Here is a 21,688-nt window from a genome sequence, read left to right on the forward strand (position 1 = left end):
CACCTATTGCCGACTCTTTGGGGAGGGAGCCGTTTGTGATGAAGTCCCAGAATATGACTAGCTTGTTCGTCATTGCCTCCCAATTCTCAACGCCATACCTTTTCTTTTCTTGACCAAGAAGCTAAGAGTGTGGAGGTGTGGGTGGGTGTTCTCTGTATGCGGAGATTGATATTTCTGAACTATTAGTGGATGGAAACCTTTTATAGAGCACACACCCTTAAATTAACTCCACTTTCGCAGACCTGGTAATTGCTTATTACCACTAAGAATCTTAAATAAACAAACTTGTGCATTATAGAAGAGATCACTAGAAAAATCAAGAAGCCGACAATTTATACACTAAACAAACAATCAAGAGCGGCAACTCATGCTCTAGATAAAAAATGGACAAACATGCGCTCGTGCTTTGTATGACTGTTTGGGCCAGCTCGGGAATGATTGTCATTAATTTGGAAGGATCTCGCCCGGTCTCTCGTTGGAGATCCCTTTTGGGGAACACAATAAGGTCGGCGGGTCCTGACCAGGTTCGAGAAAGGGCCTTTGCGTTGAATTTGGGAACAACACCCCTCGTACTGGAAAATCATCCAAAAATTCATAGATCTATCACATTCTTACTAGTTTATTTCTAAACTTTTTAATTATGCTAATTGAATTTTAAATTTTTTCATATTTTTTCAATTGAATGTATCAAGTCAATTTTGATTGGAAATCAATGATTTGGATGCCGCCAACACTGATATACATAATTTTTAATATTTTTTGAATTATTTATTTATTAATTTCTTTCTTTCTTTTTCATTTTTCCCATTCTTTTCTTCCTCCTCTTGCTATTTGTTGGGCCTTGACAACCATCAAAGGCGGGTTGACCTTGCTAGCCTTGGGTGAGCCTCAATCACCCTTAGCGATGGTGAGGTCGAGCCTTGCCAAGATTGGGCTAGCTTCACCAAATGCCAACAAGGTCGATCTCGCTGGCCCTCACTTGATGCTTGACGACTTGCTAGAGGAGGAAGAGTGGAAGGTAAAAAAAAAAAAAAAATAGAAAGAGCAAGAAAAGAAAAATAAATAAAATTTGAAAAAAGTGTCACTAGAATGGTTTATGTCTACATTAGCGATTTCCGATCAAATTTGATTAGATATACTCAATTGACAAAACGTGAATATGTCAAGGACTGAATTGATGCAAGTAAAAGATTTAGAATTGAATTGGCAAAAGTACAATATATTAATGATTTTTTGGACAATTTTCTCCCTTGTCTCTACGATTGATTTACAACCTTTGGAGAAACTGTCCAATTAGTCCTAAATTCATTGTGTGAATGTGAATTTAGTTCTAAACTTTTCAATATTGTCTTTAAACATTTGTTCGAAAATGTAATGTAGTTTTTGATCAATTTTTACTAAGAATTGTTAATATAATGATTTAATCATTACCCACCATCTTACACGACACACTTGCCGTTAACGAAAATTGACAAGAATGATTCCATTGGAATTTCATGCAAAAATATATGACTAGTTTGATAATATTAAAAAGTTTAGGAATGAATTTTATTTTGTACAATAAATATAGGAGTGACTGTATAATTTTCCCTACAATCTTTTGTTTGCCGTTATTTTTACTCTTAATTTTTTTTTTCTCACCTAGATTATCTCTTCCCAACATAGAGGAATAAAAATGGATGTCTCACGATATGTGGCATGTTATTGATTTTCTAAATGAATGATAAACGAGTTTGATAAAGATATGGTGATTGGTATTGTTAAGGCCTAAGTGGGTTCAGCAAAAGTTTATGAAATTTGTACCCGTTGGTAAAATCTATTCAAAGTACAAACTTTGATATTCGAGCTTAATTGGGTAGATTTGTTTGGGCTCTTATGAAATTTGGCCAGTCGAACCAGGCCAAAATCTACTTTTGAAACATATTAGGTTGAGTCTGCGTTGGTTTAACCCTACGAGTAACGCATATGATACGTAATGTTTTAATAGCTACTAAAATGATCATGAAAGTTAACTAAATCAAATTTAATATTTAAGTAGGCCAGTCAAAGTAAGCTCATTAATTTAGCTGACATATGCACAAGTGGTTTTCTATTGCTGGGAAAATTGTTCAAAAAGTTCTAAACCTATTGCACTTTTGTCAATTCAGTTCTAAATGTTTTAATTTTATTAATTGAGTTGTAAATATTTTTATTTTTTGCCAATTAAGTCTATTTGGCCTAAATTTATCGACGTGGATAGATGGCGCTGATGTGGCATTTTAAATAATATGTTAATACTATTTTGAATTTTTGTTGGTTTTTTCTTTTTACTTTTTTTTGGGAGTTAGGCTAGCAAGGATAGAAACAAAGAAAAGTGAAATGCTGTGTTAGTGCCAGCCGTTTATGTTAGTAAATTTTGGCCAAAATTGGCTGAATAGATTCGATTGGCAAAATATAAAAATTTTTAGGATTCAATTGGTAAAATTAAAAAGTTTATGATTAAACTCGACCAAAATGTAATGGGTTTAGGATTTTTTAGACAATTTTTCCCATGTTGCATGAGGATGAATTTGAATGACACGCACCCGACTTCAATCCCGTCAAGTGGGTCGACATAATCACATCTCTAATTCAATCAACAACTATCCAAATAAGATAAAAGGAAATTCTCATCATTAGGGAAAATATTTAGACATAAATTATCATTAATGATGAAAATATTTTTTAGTTATTCTTTTTCTAACTGCCAAGAACGATTCAAATTAGAAAATATATTTCAAATTGCTCTTGCCGGTGAAACAAATGGAATGTAAATTCACATACATGCATCACCCCCGCAAAGGGTTAGAGTTACTAAAATATCTGGTATTTGTTTGTTCTTTGCTAAGAGATGTGAATCTGAGGACCTTGAACAGCCTCTCAAGTCTGCCAAAAATGCATGGTGATGATGTTGATGTGATGGGCTTGATGGATGGATCTCTAATTCGTATTCAATTATGTCACCAACATTACACTTGCAACTTCAACAATCTAATGCAAACACCGCCTATTTGCACGCGCCATAAGCACATCATGCACATGCTCCAAGAGACAAGTTAGCTTGGAATTAATCTTGATTGATTTGAAATTTGATTCATGACGTGCAACAAAACCCGAGCCATGTTAGGAAATTTCAAATTGGATTCTTTGGTAAGAGATGTGAATCTGAGGACTTTGAACAGCCTCTCAGGCCTGCCAAAAATGCATGGTGATGATGGTTGATGTGATGGGCTTGATGGATCTCTAATTTGTATTCAATTATGTCACCGCCATTACACTTGCAACTTCAACCGTCCAATGCAAACACCACTTATTTGCAGACGTCATAGGCACATCATGCACATGCTCCAAGAGACAAGTTAGCTTGCAATTAATCTCGATTGATTTGAAATTCGATTCATGACATGCAACGAAACCCGAGCCATGTTAGGAAATTTCAAATTGGATTCTTTGGTAACAGATGTGAATCTGAGGACTTTGAACAGCCTCTCAAGCCTTCCAAAAATGCATGGTGATGATGGTTGATGTGATGGGATTGATGGATCCCTAATTCGTATTCAATTATGTCACCGCCATTACACTTGCAACTTCAACTATCCAATGCAAACACCGCTTATTTGCACATGCCATAGGCACATCATGTGCATGCTCCAAGAGACAAGTTAGCTTGGAATTAATCTCAATTGATTTGAAAGTCGATTCATGACATGCAACGAAACCCGAGCTGTGTTAGGAAATTTGGAATTGGACTGTTGCCAATGGGGTTGTGGATGATATAGAAGGGAAATCAATTTCTCACAAGAGTTCGTTTCCTGGTTGATGTCGAAAAAATGCTCATAGAGTTTTTTGCATATAATTATTTTTTAGTTGTAGTAAGTGTGCTTAATATGTGCGGTGTGAGAAATACAAAGAATATCAAGAGCTCTCTTCCAAGAGAGTTGAGAGTATGAAAAAAGCCCTGTCTTGTGATTAACTTTTGTGAGTTGGGGTTAAATTTAGAATTGAAAAACATTTATAAATGACTGGTTGAACGTTTGTAACCATGTCTTTGCTGATTGCATTCGAATCATCCCATTGATCTCTCAACGTGAAGTAGGCATGCTATCGTACCACGATAATCCCTTATTTTTAGTTTCATTTCTTTGATTTATTTCTTACTCGAAAAATTTCATTTGCCTAGGTACTTTGCATTCTCCGAACAACGATAATCTCTTATTTTTGAGTTTCATTTAAAGGTGATGATAGGGTACTAGAAGACACATTTCCATCGACATCTTTTAGAGGCATATCACAAACATGAAGTAGGCATGCTATTGAACCACGATAATCCCTTATTTTTGAGTTTTATTTAAAGGCGATGATACAGTACAAGAAGACACATTTCCATGACATCTTATAGAGGCATATGAGATTCTATGTCCAATACAGAGAACGATCCTCCCAAAGCAAAGGAGAGCATCTGCACCAAAAAGTACACTAACCGACTCATTCGCGAAAAGCCGCAAACCACCACGTTTTCCAACATTGATCCCTGAAAACAACCCAACCAGATGGTCCTCTGTATCATCCGATTCATCCCCAGAGAAAGAAACAACATCTGTGTCCACGCACAACGGAACGGCAACACAAAGACAAACAGAAAACAACCCATTTTGAAAACACGAGAAAAGCGGAGACGACGCCTATGGAAAAGAACAGAAAGCCGACTCATTCGTGAGAAACCACCACCACTTGTTTCCCGACATTGCGGCCGGAGAACAGCCCGATGAGAGCTGTCGGAGCATTCTCGAGACCTTCGGTGTGACAGCCTGAATTTTCAGATTTGTTTTCGATTAAATAAATCGGGCTTTTCGTCGACGCGTCTATAGTCTTTTCTCGAGTTGGCCACTCACGAGATAACTGTGCAGGAAAGCAATTAAGGAATCTAAATGCAATGGGCACTTGGTTCGGCCAGGAACTTAACTACTCGACCGTGTCCATCTACCGAGATCATTACGGACTGTCGAAATCGATTAGAGATCGAAATAGGTCAATCGATGAGATATGTGATCATAGTGTGGGTGATTCCACCGATTTCAAAATACTCATCGATTGGCACTAGGCCGATTTTTCCTATCGTTTTGGTACCCGGTCTTGCCCGTATTTGATTCCTCGAGATTTTCACGACAATTGAGAGTCGCTAATGTGTCGAAGATGTACTTTGTGACTCGAGATAAATCGATCACGGTCAATTGCACCAAAAATTCCTAAAAGTGACCCTAGGACTAGGTCACGCCAAAAAGCACGCCTGGATTGAAATTAATCATGAATTTGAACCCGATTTGAAAGTTATTGGTGTGCGGCTATTTTAGGAAATTCTCCGAAGATTTTTAAGAGATTCCGAGATTTTTACGGAAATCCGATTCGGACGTCGTGGAAAATAAATGGAAATTCAAACTAATTTTAAAGCGAGTTTTAACTTCCAAATATATATATTGGGACTTACAGAAAATTATATGAGTTTTTCTTCATCGACATTGGACATCAAATTTGAGGAATTTGTCGAAGAGATTGAAGCTATGTGAGTAAAATTCGGAGTTAAGGAGGAGGGCTGGATTTTAGCCTAAAAATTGGGTTTAATTGGTGGATTTTAGACTAGAAAGTATTGAGGAAAAATGAGATAAGGTTTGAGGCAAAAGTGGGGGGGAACCAAGCATTAATTGTTGGAGATATTTTGCTTTGATTTTTCCTCATCTTCCTTCGCACGTCATCTTCACCGGTTCTTTCCCCTTTGCTGTCTTCTTTTCAAATGGATTGAAGCCGACTCCCCTTCCTAAAGACCGAACCGCCTCTGCCTTCTTTCATCTTGGTCTTCTTCTTTGCACCTTCGCCGAATTAACACCAATTCTCAGCCACCAATCCACTTACGAGCTGCCTCTGCTGTTCTCCCATTCGTTCATTCGAAGATTTAAGCTGCTGCATCTCCACCAACGTCCACGAAGCAGCTCCCTTCGTCCGCATCTTCACCAGCCCACGCGTCTTCAGTTTCTTCGGTCAAAACCCCCAGCGAAGGACCATCGCCGTTGACTCCAAAGTCACCGAAGACCAGCAAATTCCAGGCCCATAGCTTAAGCCACGATCGTTCCTCTCCGCCTCGTGTCTTCATCTCCTCCAAGCGAAGCAGCACCGTCCTTGAAGCCCAGTTTCTGTGAGTCCAGCGAAGCCGCGTGTCTGCGGCATCTTCTCCGAGGACCAAGCAGCTCATCTTCTTGCAATTGTGGCCACCGAAATAGCTCCTCTCCTTCGTTCGTTCCAGCATAGCCGCGTCCGAAGTTCCTCGCCAAAGAAGACTGAACAATCTTCCACTGAACCGAAGCCTCACGAAGCAGCTGCTCCTTCGCCGTTGATCTTCACCGAGTCAGGCCCAACATCACCGTAGCTCAGCCCACATCAACGGCCCAGCAAGTTGCCATTCTTCTGCAGCTCATCTTCACGCAAGTCAGGCCCACAAGAATCAGCCCGGCAGGTTTTTGTTTTCAGCAACCCAAGCCCGCAAGACCAGCCCAATTTAGAAGACCCGAGCCCGCGACCAGCAGCCCAAGTTGAAAACAAATCTCAGATTTTGGTTGAGATTTGTTGGGCCAAGTTTAGGCCCGGTCCAAGTCCGCCGACATCGCCGAAAATTAAGATTTCGGCCGCCGTCGCGTCGTCGTCGCGGTGAACCGGTTTTTGCGATACACCGGTGAGTTTATACTCTAAACTCTGCTTAGTAGGTTAATGACGTTTAAGGGGTGTTAAATTTATTTTATTAGGAATTAGGTGGTTAGTTAGATTAAATTAGAAATTGAATTATTTAATTGAGCATGTTAGGTGGTTAGCATGGTTTGGCTAAGGCCTAAATAAATTGTATTGTTTATCTAGAAGGGTTCGGGAATTTTCCGAGTCCGTATTGGTATTTAATTTAATGATTATGGCTTAGGTTAGTATTTTAGAATTTAAATTGATTTATTTAATTAATTTCAGTAATTATTTAATTATTAATTATTTTTCCGAAATTAGGCCGAGATGGTGGTGGCCAGGAATTTCGTGGCGATTGCAATGGTGTGGTTAATTTCTACAATTGAGTGTTACATTATGCAAATTGAGTGTTGATTGGATTTTGGTATTTAATTCCAAAAATTGTGAATTTTCAATATTTATTCAGAAAATCCCAGGTGTCGGGTTTTGACACCGAAAATAGTTTTTAGTACTATATGAAATAGTGGGATTTTAAAAAGAATGAATATCAATTTTCTGGATCAAGTTGACCGTGTACCCACACACGAGTAATTTCATGTGAATTTCTAATACGGAGAAAAATGCTAGGCTCACCATTTTAATTGAAGCATTTGAGTGCAATGCACGGTGCCCTGGGCCATATTTGAGTGATCGCGTGATGGTTATGAGAAATCGTCTCGGGCTGTTGAGCTGGACGTTATCCCAATGTGGGATACCCTGGACAACGGGAAGGGCGCCAGATTGATTACGGACCCTATGCTCCTTCTGGAAAGCCGTCGATAAAGAGAGCGTGCCGTGCTCAATGGGGTGAGACGAAGCTCGCAATGCCGAAGACCGCCGAACCGAGAGTAGGCCGTCTATATGCCGAGATCAAAACTAGGAACGCATGATTAATTGAGTGTGGCGTTTCAGTTATTTGGAGCTTATTGTTGCTCATGCTCTTATGTTGCCTGTCATATAAATTATACTGACCTGCAGGGTGGATCTGAGACAAGGTAAGTCTCATTGATTGTGTGATTGCATGCTTAGGACGCTTCCGGGCGTATTTCCCTCCTAATTGGGGCTTAGAGTTTAGACTCGAGATGATATCTCACCCCGTTATGGGACACCATTTTTAGGGTCGTCAAGTGGAGGACGCCGAGCCAAGAGGAGGTGATCGGAAGCGTAGGTCGGTTAGGACCGCTTCTTTTGGAAGGCCAATCTTTTGTAGTTTTTGGTCATGACTCTTGTACATGACTCAAAGTGTGAATATAAAGGCATGTTTGTTTATGAATTTGAATCCTGCTTTTCTATCCCGAGATGATTACTGTCAGGGGATTTCTTTTCGCTTCCGCATGTGCATTAAAATGGAAAGGGTCGGCGACTCATCCTGGGAAGTCGCAAATTTTTATTGACCAGAGAGGGATGGGCACGTGCTCAGGGTTCGGGACGTGACATTCGGCAATGTCTTCCACATACACAATCTTCCCCTCTTTGAACTGAGGCAATACCGTCTCCAGGAACTTTGGGTAGAGATGATAGTAATCAGATACCACGAAACCTTCCATCCGAATCCGCTTCAGGATAAAATTTGTCAAGTTGTGTATGCCTTCGGGCTGCTCAAGATTGTACTGTGAGATCATTCCACAAACCGCGATTCGGCCATGAAGTTTCATGCTGAGCAGCACCGCATCGAGCATCTTTCCGCCAACGTTTTCGAAGTAGATCCTCGGAGAAGCATCTAAACATTTATAATACAAAAAGTCAAACGGAGTAGGCGTCAGGAACAGTTACATTTTTTTTTATATCCCGTGCGCTAGTCGCTTATTTGCTTAATCATCAGTGCTATACTCATAGCTCACCTTTTCAGTGCTGCATCCAGATCCAGTTCCTCCTTGTAGTTGAAAGCATCATCGAATCCAAACTTGTTCTTCAGCAAATCAACCTTTTTCGCAAAAATAGCGGCAAAAGCAACTTTTAATACAATGAAATTCGGAAGAGAACAGTAAGACTGTAGTCAGTAAAATGATGACGATGGTATACATTCAATAGTGCCATCACTCTCTTGACCATTCTCAAATTTAAGAAAGACAGCACTCATCAACCATGACACGATTACCTTCTCCTTGCTACCAGCGCTGCCAACAACATAACAACCGAACAACTTTGCAAACTGGCCAACAAGCTGACCAACAGCTCCCGATGCTGCTGATATGAAAACTGTCTCTCCTTTCTTAGGAGAGCATACTTCGAAAAAACCGGCCATGCCAGTCATACCTACAAATTATAAATTTATAGAAATTAGACAAAGGTGTAGGAGTGTTATGCTATGGCAAAATCTCAAATGGTCCGATTATTTCCCAAAGTTGAAGCCCGTGAGAAATGTATTCTTCTCAAGGAAAGCTACTATTTCTCTAGAAACAACCGATTTACACGCTTCGCAAAGCGAGAAGATGGCTTTGCAGGGCTCTGTCATTCAGACAATTCAATGAGGCCATAAGGTTCATCGACAATGAAGATCCCTACGAGTAATATCTTAACTATCTGATTCCTCTTATTCATTAAGAAGAAATAGATATTGCAATCGATGATAGAAAAGCGTACCCAAAAGGCCAGTGTAGTAAGACAGAGGAACATTGGTGTGTTCAATCTTGAAGCAAGTCTCTGGTGCAGTAATTAGCGTATACTCCTCCCATCCGGTTAAACCCCAAAGCAAGTCGCCTTTCTTGAAGTCTGGATGCCCGGATTCCAAAACTCTAGCTACTCCATATCCAGTGATAAGCTGCATCAATGCGTTAAATACTTCAAATATAAGTGAATAATTTAGCAAACGTAAATAGACATTGCACTTCCAAGAAGGAATGATTGGACATGAAGACAATTTCATAGTCAAATGCGCTACAATAACCAGAGACCCTTTCACCTTTAACCTTTTTTCTGATATTAAAAGTTTGCAACTAGAGTCATATTGAGGTAAGGTAAGTCAAAATGCAGTTTTCCTTAACCCTTGATATAACTTCCAACAAACCTAGAATGGCATAATTTTAACACAGCGGGAATAAAATTGAAATCCATAGCTATACATCAGAATCCTAAGCAATATGCTGAAGGATCCAACCAAAACTCTGCTCATCCCAGAGTCATGTTTATTTTATATTTCAATTAATACATCTCATTGTCCTCTTTCACGTGCAAGCTATCAGTCACAATTTGTCATGCTTACACATTACTCGCATCGCTTAACCCCATGATTATGTGGACTGTGTAAACGTAAGGAATGTAAAATTCCTATGCCAAATAGCACAAGCGACGTTCTCTCGACACCCTAAGCTCTTCAATACATTTGCCAAATATTATACCGACATCACAAACAAATTCTACAATTTCAAAGCCACCACCAATTGGCTCAAAAAGATTTAGCCATGATATTAAAAAAGATAAAAATAAATACACAAACAGCACAGAGTCGCTACAATCCTTTGATTCAAATGATCGGACATAATCAGAACTAATACATGACAAGTCCTCGTATATTAATATAGCCAAACCTGAGATCATGATCCAACACTCAGGAAAACTGATATAATATCCGCCATCCATCAGCAGAGACACCGCAACTTTCTCCAAAAACAACACAATGAATGTCCAGAGCAAACTTAAAAAGGACAAAAATATCATACTCAAGAAAGCCCACATCATCCTCGATGAACTTTTTCTCTATCTATGTTCTTTGGAAAAAAAGGAAAAAAGAGAGACAGAACTTGACTACGAAAGGAGTACTTAGGCTTGCTCACCGAACCGGGTCTGAAGGCTTGGACATAATCCGGGACGTCGGGCTTCGTCATGCGGAACTTTATGTAAGGGTCGCAGGACAAGTAGAGATTTTTCACGAGAAAGCCGTTCGAGCCCTCCAGGAGACGCAACTTCATGGTCGACTCACGCACCTCCACGTTCGTATCCTTGGGGAAACCACTCACGTAGTCCCTCAATATCACTTGCTTGTCCCTCACTGCCTCCTCATTCTCGCCCGCCATCGCTCTTCGCTGCTCTTTCGGCAAAACTCTGAACACCCAGAAGAGAGAAGATGAGCAGGCGTGGAGTGTGAAGAGGCCATGCGGGACAGATAAGAAGGCGACCTTTTGGTTGCGCCCTGTGGGTCAGCCGGCGGGGGATGGTAGTTGATGGGGACGGTGACGATGGAGGTGAGTGGAGGATCATGAGGAGCGAGAGCGAGATGGTTTTGGAAATCTTAAATTTCGGTTCAATGTATGTCATGGTCTTCGAATTTTTTATTCATTCAATGATGTTCCCAAACTTTATCTTAATAATATGTAACGTAATCTCTGAACTTTATCTCAATATATAATGTGGTCTCCGGACTATATAAAAATGTTGAATGCCATCGTTCCATTAATTCAAGCTCATGGACAAAATTAAATATCTTCATATAATCAAATGACTACATTAGACATGCACCAAAAGTTTGGGTATCAAATTGACAATTTAAAAGTTTAGGGACAATTTTACATATTGGGATAAAGTTTAGGAGTCACATTGCATATTGGGTAAAACTTCATAAATTATTTATGTCGTTTTCCTATTGATGTTCGGTAAAATTTTTGTTCATGGGAATAGATTTAGAACAGAAACAAGAAGTAGAAAAAAAACAGTTTTTTGTTCTCGGAAACAATTTCTAGAATCTACTTTTTTTTTTTCTCTCCTCTCTTCTTCCTTTTGACTGGTCGCTGGCCTTGGCCATGTTTGGTGCAGCTGACTGGCTAGACGAGGGCCGACGACCTCGCCGGAGCGTCGCCGGCCCCCGAAGACATCGAGCCACGGTGAGGCATGGTGAGGCCGAGCTCACTCAGCAACCGGTCAGGCTTGGCCTCACCGGGCCACCTCTAGGACGGCGTCGCCTAGCGGTGGCCCGGCGAGGCTCGGCCTCCCCAATGGGCGCGAGGCTAGGCCTCGCCGGCCGTGGTGAGGCCGAGCCTCGTTGGTGGCTTGGTGAGGGTGGCTAGCGATAGGCCAAAGAGAAAAGAAAAAGGAAAAAAAATAAAAAATATAATAAAAGAATTAAAAAATTAAAAGAAATAAAAAAATCTAAGAATCTTACTAAATGTATTTCTATCTCGAGAATAGAAATTTTGAGAAGTTACCAAACGCGCTTTTTGCTCAAAATTGTTCTCAAGAACAGAATTAGAAAAAATCATTTCTCATCAAAAATTGTTTTTCGGAACAAAAAATCGTTACCAAACACGTCCTTAGTGACTGACGCCAGAAGATATGTGTTTGACTTTTCACAAGCAATAATTTAGGACTATTAAAATTAGAAAAATAATTTTTCATTTGCCCTTTTCAGCGAAACAAATGGAATCTAAAATCACATAGTCGCAAAGGGTTAAAGCTGTTAAAATATCTCTCTTGCTTGTCTATTTATTAGTAGCAATGGCTGTGACCCTGAGGATGTCCAGCAGCTTCTCAAACTTTGCCAAGAACACACGGTGATGATGCTTGATTTGGTGGGCTTGATGTATCACTAATTCGGATCGAGTCGAACAAAACGTTGTCCCTCATTTCTAGCGTGATGGATTCGAGTCCATAAATAGGAAACTTCAACCATTCAATGCAGACTTCGCTTATTTGCATGCTCATAGGGTTCTTGTCCTTGTTAATGTCGAAGAAATGCTCATAGAGTTCTTCGCATATAATTATTTTATTTTTGTAGTAAGTGTGCTTAACATATGTGAAGCTTGTGAGAGATACAGAGAATATAGAGAGCCCTCTTCCAAAAGAGTTGAGAGAACCAAAAGAAGCCCTTTCTTATAATTAATTTTTGTGAGTTGGGGTTGAATTTAGAATTGGAACACACTTGTGAAAAGGAAATGATCAAAAAAGTCCTAGACGATTGTACTTGTGCTAATTCCATCCTAAATCTTTTAACATGGTCAATCGAGTTCCAAACCTTTTAACAATTTAGCAGTGTAGTTCATCAAGCCAAAATTGGCAAATTTTGACAGGAAATCACTAATTTGAACGCCAACCGTTTTATGTGGCACAACTAGTGTTAATACCGACAAGTTTAAGTTTTTTCTTTTTTCTCTTTTCTTTTTGCTGGGCCTCACTTGGGCAAGCCCCCTTTCCAAATTTAGAGAGGTCAACCTTTGCCTAGGCCAAGGTGGTCTCGCTAAGTGTCACCCAGGGGAGGGTTGGCCTAGGCAAGGCCTTGTAAGGATTTGCTTGGCCTAGTCTGGTATGGTGAATAGGCGCTCACCCTCGCCCCCTAAGACTTGGCAAGGCCGGGCCTTGCCCTAGCCTAAGAGAGACTGGCCCTTGATTGGTCTATGGCTGGTGGTTCACCATTGGCCATTGGCCCCCCGGGAAAGAAAAAAGAAAAAAGAAAAAGAATAAATCATTTTTTTTAAATTCCAAAAGTTATCCAAGGTCAATGTTCATGTTAGAGACTTCCAACAAAAATTGGCTGGATAAACTATATTTACGATTTAATTGGCGAAATTGAAAAATTTAGACGTAGATTTACATAAATGCAATAAGTTATAATTTCTCTCTTGTGCATGACTTTGGTTTTAGGATAAGACCAGACAGAAAATACTGCGATGTATGCACACCGTTAAATCATAATAATCTATTATTTTTGAGTTTCATTTCTTTGATTTATCTCTTACTCAAATCTTTTAATTTGTTCATGCACTTTCCCCATTAGTCATAACAATTTGGTATCTCAAATGAGTCTTATTTAAAGACGATGACACGGTACAAGAAGAAATATTTCCATTAACATTATTATAGGGAGGCAAATAAAATTCTATACCTGATACAGACAACAATCCCCCGAAGGCAAAACAGAGCATGTGCACCCAAAAGTACACTAAGCGAGTTATTCGCGAAAAGCTACAAACCGCCACGTTTTCCAACGTTGCCCCCCGAAAACAAACCAACCAGATGGTCCTCCGTATCATCTGATTCATCCCCAAAGAAAGAAACAACCTCTACGTCCTCGCACGATGGAACGGCAACACAACGGCAAACAGAAAACAACCATTTTGAAAACACGAGAAAAGAGTAGACTATGCCGATGGAAAAAGTACAGAAAGCCGACTCATTCGTGAGAAACCACCACCACTTGTTTCCCGACATTGCGGCCGGAGAATAGCCCGATGAGAGCTGCCGGAGCATTCTCGAGACCTTCGGTAGTGTCTTCCACATAAACAATCTTCCCCTCTTTGATCTGAGGCAATACCATCTCCAGGAACTTTGGATAGAGATGATAGTAATCGAACACCAAGAAACCTTCCATTCTAACCTGCTTCAGAATGAGGTTCATCAAGTTGTATACGCCTTCGGGCTGCTCGAGATTGTACTGTGAGATCAGTCCACATAGTGCGATTCGGCCACGAAGTTTCATGTTGAGCAGTACTGCGTCGAGCATCTTTCCGCCAACATTTTCAAAGTAGATATCGATACCCTCGGGGAAGCATCTAATCATTTACCACACAAAAAGTCAAATGGAGTGGGCTTTAGGAGTGGGCACATATTTTATTTGCTTAATCATCATTGCTATACTCATAGCTCACCTTTTCAGTGCTGCATCCAGATCCGGTTCCTCCTTGTAGTTGAAAGCATCATCGAATCCAAACTTGTTCTTCAGCAAATCAACCTTTTTTGCAAAATAGCAGCAAAAAGAACTTTTAATAGAATGAAATTCGGAAGAGAACAGTAAGACTGTAGTTAGTGAAATGATGATTATGTTATGCATACATTCAACAGTGCCATCACTCTCTTGAGCATTCTCGAATTTTAGAAAGACAGCACTCATCAACCGTGATATGATTACCTTCTCTTTGCTACCAGCGCTGCCAACAACATAACAACCAAACAACTTTGCAAACTGGCCAACGAGCTGACCGACGGCTCCTGATGCTGCCGATATGAAAACAGTCTCTCCTTTCTTAGGAGAGCATACCTTGAAAAACCCGGCATAAGCTGCCATGCCAGCCATACCTGCAAAGATTAAATTTGTTGAAATTAGACAAGTCACAGGATTTGCTGAAACATAAGTATAATAGTGTTATGCTATGGCAAAATCTCAAATGGTCCGATTATTGCCCAAAGGTGAAGCCCGTGAGAAATGTATTGACTTCTCAAGGAAAGCTACTATTTCCCTAGAAATAGCTCATTTACATGCTTCTTTCAAAGCGAGAAGAAAGCTTTGCAGTATTGGCCCTGTCATTCAGACAATTCAACACGGCCATAAGGCTCATCAGCAATGAAACTCCCTACAAGTGATATCTTAACCATCTGATTCTCCTTATTCATTAACAAGAAAGAGATATTACAGTTGATGATTATAGAGCATACCCAAAAGGCCAGTGTAGTAAGACAAAGGAACATCGGTGTGTTCAATCTTAAAGCAAGCCTCTGGTGCAGTAATTAGACTATACTCCTCCCATCCAGTGAAACCCCAAAGCAAGTCGCCTTTCTTGAAGTTTGGATGCCCAGATTCCAAAACTCCAGCTACTCCATATCCAGTGATAGGCTGCATCAACGTGTTAAATACTTCAAATATAATTGCAAATAGTTCAGCAAACAAAAATAGATATTGTACTTCCAAGAAGGAATGATGAGACAATTTCATAATCAAATGCACTACAATAACCAGAGACCCTTACCTTTTGTCTGATATTAAAAGTCTGCAAGCTGAGTCATATTGAAGCAAGGTAAGTCAAAATGCAGCTTTCTTAACACTTAATATAACTTCCAACAAACCTGGAAGAAGAGCGGCGGACTTCTAATAGCTCAGCGAATAGAATTGAAATCCATAGTATTATGTTGGAATCCTTAGCAATTTCTAACGGATGCAACCAAAACTCTGCTTATCCCAGAGTCATGTTTAGTTTATATTTTAATGAATGCGTCTAATTATCCTATTTCACGTGCAAGCTATCCACCACCATTCGTCATGCTTACACATGAGTGGGAGTGTGAAGCAACTTGCATTGCTTAACCCCGTCATTATGGGCACTGTGTAAACGTAAGACATGTAAAATTGCTATGCCAAATAGCATAAGCGACGTTCTTTTGACACCCCAAGCTCTTCAATACATTTGCTGAATCTTATACCGACATCACAAATCACTTCTACACTTTCAAAGCCACCACCAATTGGCTCACCAAATATTTAGCCATTGTATAAAAAAGAATGAATAGACATACAGCACAGAGTCGCTGCCATCCTCTGATTCAAATGATCGGACATAATCAGAACTAATACTTGACAAGTCCTCGTATATTAATTTAGCCAAACCTCAGATCATGATCCAACACTCAGGGAAACTAATATAATACCCGCCATCCATCAACAGAGACACCGCAACTTTCTCCAGAAACAACATAGTGAATCCCCAGAGCAAACGGGTCAAACTTAAAGAGGATAAAAATATCATACTCAAGAAAATCCACATCATTCTCAGTGAACTTTTTCTCTTTCTACATTCTTTTGGAAAAAAAACAGACAGAACTTGACAACAAATAGAGTACTTAGGCTTGCTCACCGAACCAGGTTTGAAGGAATCAACATAACCCGGGATGTCGAGCTTCGCCATGCGGGTCCTCATGTAAGGGTCGCAGGACAAGTAGAGATTCTTCACGAGGAGGCCGTTCGACCCTTCCGGGAGACGCAACTTCATGGTCGATTCCCGCACCTCCATGTCCGTCTCCTTGGGGAAACCGCTCACGTAGTCCCTGAATATCACTTGCATGTTCTTCACTACCTCCCCATCCTCACTCGCCATGGCTCTTCGCTACTCTTTCGGCGAAGCTCCAAACACCCAGAAGAGAGAAGATGAACAGGCGTGGAGCGTGCTAGTGCGGTATCGTTCTTAGCGACTCAGCTGAGCGTGGAACACGTGAAGAAGTATTGCGGGACAGAAAAAGGTGACCTTTTGTTTCTCCTTGTCGCGTCTGTGGTGGGGATAGGAGTTGATGGGGGCGGTGACGACGGAGCTGAGTGGAGGATACTGTGGAGCGAGAGCGAGATGGCTGCGGAGATACTCCGCGGGGAGGACGACAACATTCGGGTATGTTCGGTTGTCGTTGGGATAACAGGACGAAGGATCCTAATTTTTGACTCAATGTCGAATATACTCCTTGAATTTTTTATTTATTCAATATTATCCATGAATTTTATCTTAATATATAATATGATTGCTGGTTTTTTAATTTATTCAATATAATTATTGAACTTTTGATATATGTTCAATTTAATCTATTTACTATATGGAGATGTTTAATATTGTTATTTCATTAATTCAGACTCAAGTTCAAGCTCAGAGACAATATTAAATATTTTTATATAGTACAATGACTACATTAACCACGTATTAACAATTTAGGGACTAAATTAGCAATTTAAAAATTCATGGACAATGTTATATATCAGGATAAAGGTCATGGACCAAATCGACAATTTAAAAGTTCAAGAACGGCATTACATATTAAGATAAAGTTCAATAATTATATTGAACAAATTAAAAGTTCAAGAATGCATATGATACCAAAATTTAGAGACTATTTGTATTATTTTTCTATTGGTGTTTTCTTGTGCATTGGATCGGTTCCGGAGCATAGTGATTGGTCATTTACACAGCTGCTCTTCTTGGTTGGGGGCCTCTCTTTTGTCTTCGTGTTGAACACAGTCGAAAATGGTCATGACCCTCCCAAAGTTTTTACGAGATGACCTGAAATTCCACTTCGCTTGGCGATTGACGCTAGAGGACACGTGTTTGATTTTTCATAAGCAATAATTTACAACTATTAAAATTAGACAAATGATTCTTGATTTGCTCTTTTCAGCGAAACAAACAGAGCATAAGATCACATAGTTGCAAAGGGTCAAAACTGTTAAAATGTCTCTTTTGTTTGTCTATTTATTAGCAGTAATGGCTGTGACGCTAAGGATGTCCAGCAGCCTCTCAAGCTTTGCCAAGAGCACATGGCGATGATGGTTTGATTTGGTGGGCTTGATGTATCACACTAGTTCGGATCGAGTCCAACAGAACGTTGTCTTCATTTCTAGCGGTGCTGGATTCGAGTCCATAACTTGGAAACTTCAACCATTCAATGCAAATTTCGCTTATTTGCACGCTCATACAGTTTTCTTTGCATATAATTATTTTGTTGTGGCGGTAAGTGTGCTTAATATATACGAAACTTGTGAGACTATGAAAAAAGCCCTTTCTTATTATTATTATTATTATTATTATATTGAGTTGGGGTTAAACACACTTATAAGGGGGAATTATTAAGAAAGTCTTAGACGATCACATTTGTGCCATTTCCATCCTAAACTTTTTAATGGGGCAAGTTCTAAACCTTTTGCGATTTACTATTGTGGTTCATCCTGCTAAAATTGGCCAATTTTGGGCGGAAATTGTTGATGTAAACACCAACCATCTTTTGTGATGCGATCGGCACTAACAATTTTTAAGATTTTTTTTTCTTTTTTCTTTTCCCTTTTCTTTTCGTCGGGCCTCACTTAGGCAGGGCTCCCTTGCCAAATCTAGAGAGGTCAACCCCCGCCTAGGTGAGGGTGTCCTTGTCGGCTGTCACCTAGGGGAGGGTAGGCCTTGCCAAGGCCCAACAAGGGTTGGCCTGGCCAAGTCTAGTGAATAGGTGCTCGCCCTCGTCCTTGCTCAATAGAGACCGGCCCTTCCTAGCCATGGCTAGTGGTTCACGGCTCGCAATCAATCACTAGCAAAAAAAAGTGAATACAAAAATTATATAGTTTTTTTAAATTAAAAAAATTATCCACGGTCAATATGTCATGCCTTAATCCTTAGGCACGCACCCATCCCTTACCTTGATCGATTTAATAGCGATGTTCTAGGACGTATTGTCGACTCTTTCATTTTAATACGCATGCGGAAGCATATAAATAATCCCTAGACAATAAAACAATGTGATAGAAAAGCATGACAAATTTTTCACAAAAAATCTTTTTATAAACACACAGGTTTATACACAGAAGCCTATAAAAAGGGATCGGCTTTTAACAAAATAGAATTGTCCTATGACTAATTAGTCGGACAAGTTTGCCGAGTCTTCGGGCTTCATCTCCTAAACTTTGGGCTTCGGTCCTCCACAACGATCATCTACGGACCTGAAAATGGTTATACAATAAACAGTGAGACAATGTCTTAACGAGTTCTACTCCCTAAGATCCGATTAGGAAGAATATATGCCCCAGGGGTTGCCTAAGCATAACCACGAATCAGAGGGCTTACCTTGACCTCAGTTTCCTTCCTGCAAGTCAGTTCAAATAATAAATACTGACTATCACATCAACCCATCAATTTAACTAATAGGATCGACTCAGCGATCAATTGACTTAGTCGATTATATGTCATCGAGGTTATCATATGGTCATCCCAACTATTCATTCTCGACTCTAAATCACAGCCCTATAGACATAATTTATACTTAGTGGAATCACGGCCTCACCTGGTAAATTTTCTAGACTTGGTAGTAATCACGGCCCCACCTAGCAATTTTCTAGATTTGGTGGTAATCACAGCCCCACCTGGTAATTTTTTAGACTTAGTGGCATCACGGCCCCACTCGACAATTTTAGACGTAGTGGTATCGCGGCCCCACTCGGCAATTTTAAATCCAACTCACAACCTCACACGGTTATTTTCCCTTCAAATGCCAACATTTTCCAATTTTGGGATAAATCCCCATAATCACCAATTTCACTCAAATTTTACAATCTGGTACTCGAATAAATAAACAGAAGCACCATTGCAATCAGCATGACATTCTGGCCGTCGCTTAGCCAGCCTAATTTCTAGAAATTAATTAATTATGAAAAATATTAAATAAATGCGATACATCCAACTTAGGCCCGTTATAGCCTAATTGGAAGTTGAAATGGACCCGGAAAATTTCCGAGACTCGTTCAATAAATAATAGAATGGGTCTACTCACTAATGTCACTAACTAACCACCTAACATGTATTGGCATATAATTAAATTAACTAATTTAATCTAATTTATCTAGCTAAACCATGCTTAATTAATCTAATAAATCCCTAAGCATCATTAACCTATTAAGCGGGATTTAGTGAGCTAAACTCACCGGTGCAAAGCGAAGATCGGTTCACCGCGACGGTGGCCGAACTTGGGCTCGCAACGACACCGATGGGCTTGGATTGGGCCTTAAACCGGCCAAACACAACTCAACAAGGTTGAGCTTCAGCCTTGGGCTTCTACAAGGTTGCTGGTTGTGGGCCCAAGATGGGCTGAAGAAGATGTGCTGAACTTGCTTGGGCTTCAAGTGAGCTGGAAATGGGCTTAACTTGATGGAGATGCTGGGCCAAAAATTTGCTGGATCCGTGGGCTTCAATTGGCGGGCTGAAGAAAACGTGGGCTGATGCTGAAGATTTGGGCCGCTTGGTTGATGGGCTGGAGCTTGCAGACAAAGAAGGGGCAAAGGCCGCTGTTGGGCCTCGGTGAGCTGCTACTGGGCCGAGAGAGAGAGAGAGAGAGAGAGAGAGAGAGAGAGAGAGAGAGAGAAGTAGCTTCGGTGGGAATCTGCAGGCGTGAAGATGGGTGAACAGCTTGGCCAAAAGATCGAAGATGGTGGGGAGCGAGCGTTGCTGGCGTCAACGTGGGAGCTGCTGTTAGGGTCTTCGGTGCTGGGGGTTTGACCGAGAGTGGAGATGGGCTGACGGTGGCTTCGCTGGCGTCTTGGGCTTGCGGCTGAAATGGAAGGAAGTAGCAAGAGCTATTGGGGAAATTGCTTCGTGGATAGTGTCACGGCAAGGAGTCAACAAACTTGCTGAGGTTGACCGTTTGTGCGGCAGAGAAGGGGGAAAAGAGGGCGAGCTGGTAGCTGGATTCGTGGCTTGGCTTGGGTGAGTGGAAAACTCAATGGATCGGCTGAATGGGGAATTCGGTGGTTTTGTCTTGGCGGTGGGGAAGCAGCTAAGAAGGAGAAGAAAGCAAATGGAAGAAAGGAAGGCAGAGGCAGCTGGTCTTCGACTAAGGCGCAATTCGCACGAGGAAGAAAAGGGACCGGTCAAGCGTATAGGAGAAGCCAAGGAGGGGCCCAAAGTCAGAAATTTTTATCTCCTCCATCGATGGCCTTGTCTCCCATTACTTTCCAACATAAATTTCCACCAATTAAACACATTTTGATGTAAATGTTGCACCCCCTCACCCTAGGCTCCGAATTTCCCAATCCTGGCTTCAATCTCTTCATTTAATTTCTCTAATTGAGGTCTAATCTTAGTGAAGAAAAATCTTGTATAATTATCTTAAGTCCCCAACACTTAAAAGCTCGGCTTGGAAGTCCAAATTTCCTTTAATTTGGCCCATATGAATTTCTATTAATTTTCCATGACGCCTGAATAGATTTTCTGTAAAAATATTGGAATCTCCAAAAATTATTCAGAAGATGAGTCGATGTTCCTAAAGTAGATCGTGACATGACAGAACTTTTAATTTCTGAAATCGGGTTTAAATTCGCGGTTAATTTCAATCCGCGCATTTTAGCGTGACCTGGGCTACCGAGTAATTTTCAGAAACTTTTAGTGCAAATGACCCGTGGTCGATTTTCTTCGAGTCACAATGAACCCACTCGACATAATGGTGACTCTCGGTTGTCGTCAAAATCTCGATGATTCAAATATAGACACAGGGTATCAAAACGATAGAAAAATCAATCTAGTGCCGATTGACGAGAATTTTCCAATTTAGTAGTGTCACTCACGATTAGCCACACATCTCAGTCAAATTAACCTATCTCTGATCTCAAATCGATTTTATATTGTGCCGTAATGGTTTCTAAAGATGAGCACGGTCAAGAAGTCGATTCCTGGTCGAGTTCTCAAGTTTATTGTATTAAAATTCCTTA

At 40.4% G+C, this 21,688-nt stretch overlaps 2 protein-coding genes across 2 annotated transcripts; both read right to left on the bottom strand.

Annotated features, from left to right (window-relative positions):
* Positions 1-4,556: 4,556 nt before the first annotated feature.
* On the bottom strand, positions 4,557-10,787 carry LOC120292812 (2-alkenal reductase (NADP(+)-dependent)-like). Its single transcript, XM_039311244.1, has 6 exons — positions 10,548-10,787; positions 9,358-9,535; positions 8,873-9,030; positions 8,616-8,698; positions 8,210-8,481; positions 4,557-4,811 (listed from the first exon to the last, which is right to left on the bottom strand). Exons 1-6 carry the CDS (start codon positions 10,785-10,787, stop codon positions 4,726-4,728), a joined length of 1,017 nt encoding a protein of 338 aa, XP_039167178.1. The 3' UTR covers positions 4,557-4,725.
* A 2,741-nt stretch (positions 10,788-13,528) lies between these two features.
* LOC104428043 (2-alkenal reductase (NADP(+)-dependent)) lies at positions 13,529-16,815 on the bottom strand. Its single transcript, XM_039311232.1, has 5 exons — positions 16,326-16,815; positions 15,133-15,310; positions 14,609-14,775; positions 14,349-14,431; positions 13,529-14,252 (listed from the first exon to the last, which is right to left on the bottom strand). Exons 1-5 carry the CDS (start codon positions 16,563-16,565, stop codon positions 13,874-13,876), a joined length of 1,047 nt encoding a protein of 348 aa, XP_039167166.1. The 5' UTR covers positions 16,566-16,815; the 3' UTR covers positions 13,529-13,873.
* Between the last annotated feature and the right edge of the window lie 4,873 nt (positions 16,816-21,688).

The sequence above is a fragment of the Eucalyptus grandis genome, chromosome 1 (genome assembly GCF_016545825.1).
Source record: "Eucalyptus grandis isolate ANBG69807.140 chromosome 1, ASM1654582v1, whole genome shotgun sequence".
In the NCBI taxonomy this organism is placed as follows: Eukaryota; Viridiplantae; Streptophyta; class Magnoliopsida; order Myrtales; family Myrtaceae; genus Eucalyptus; species Eucalyptus grandis.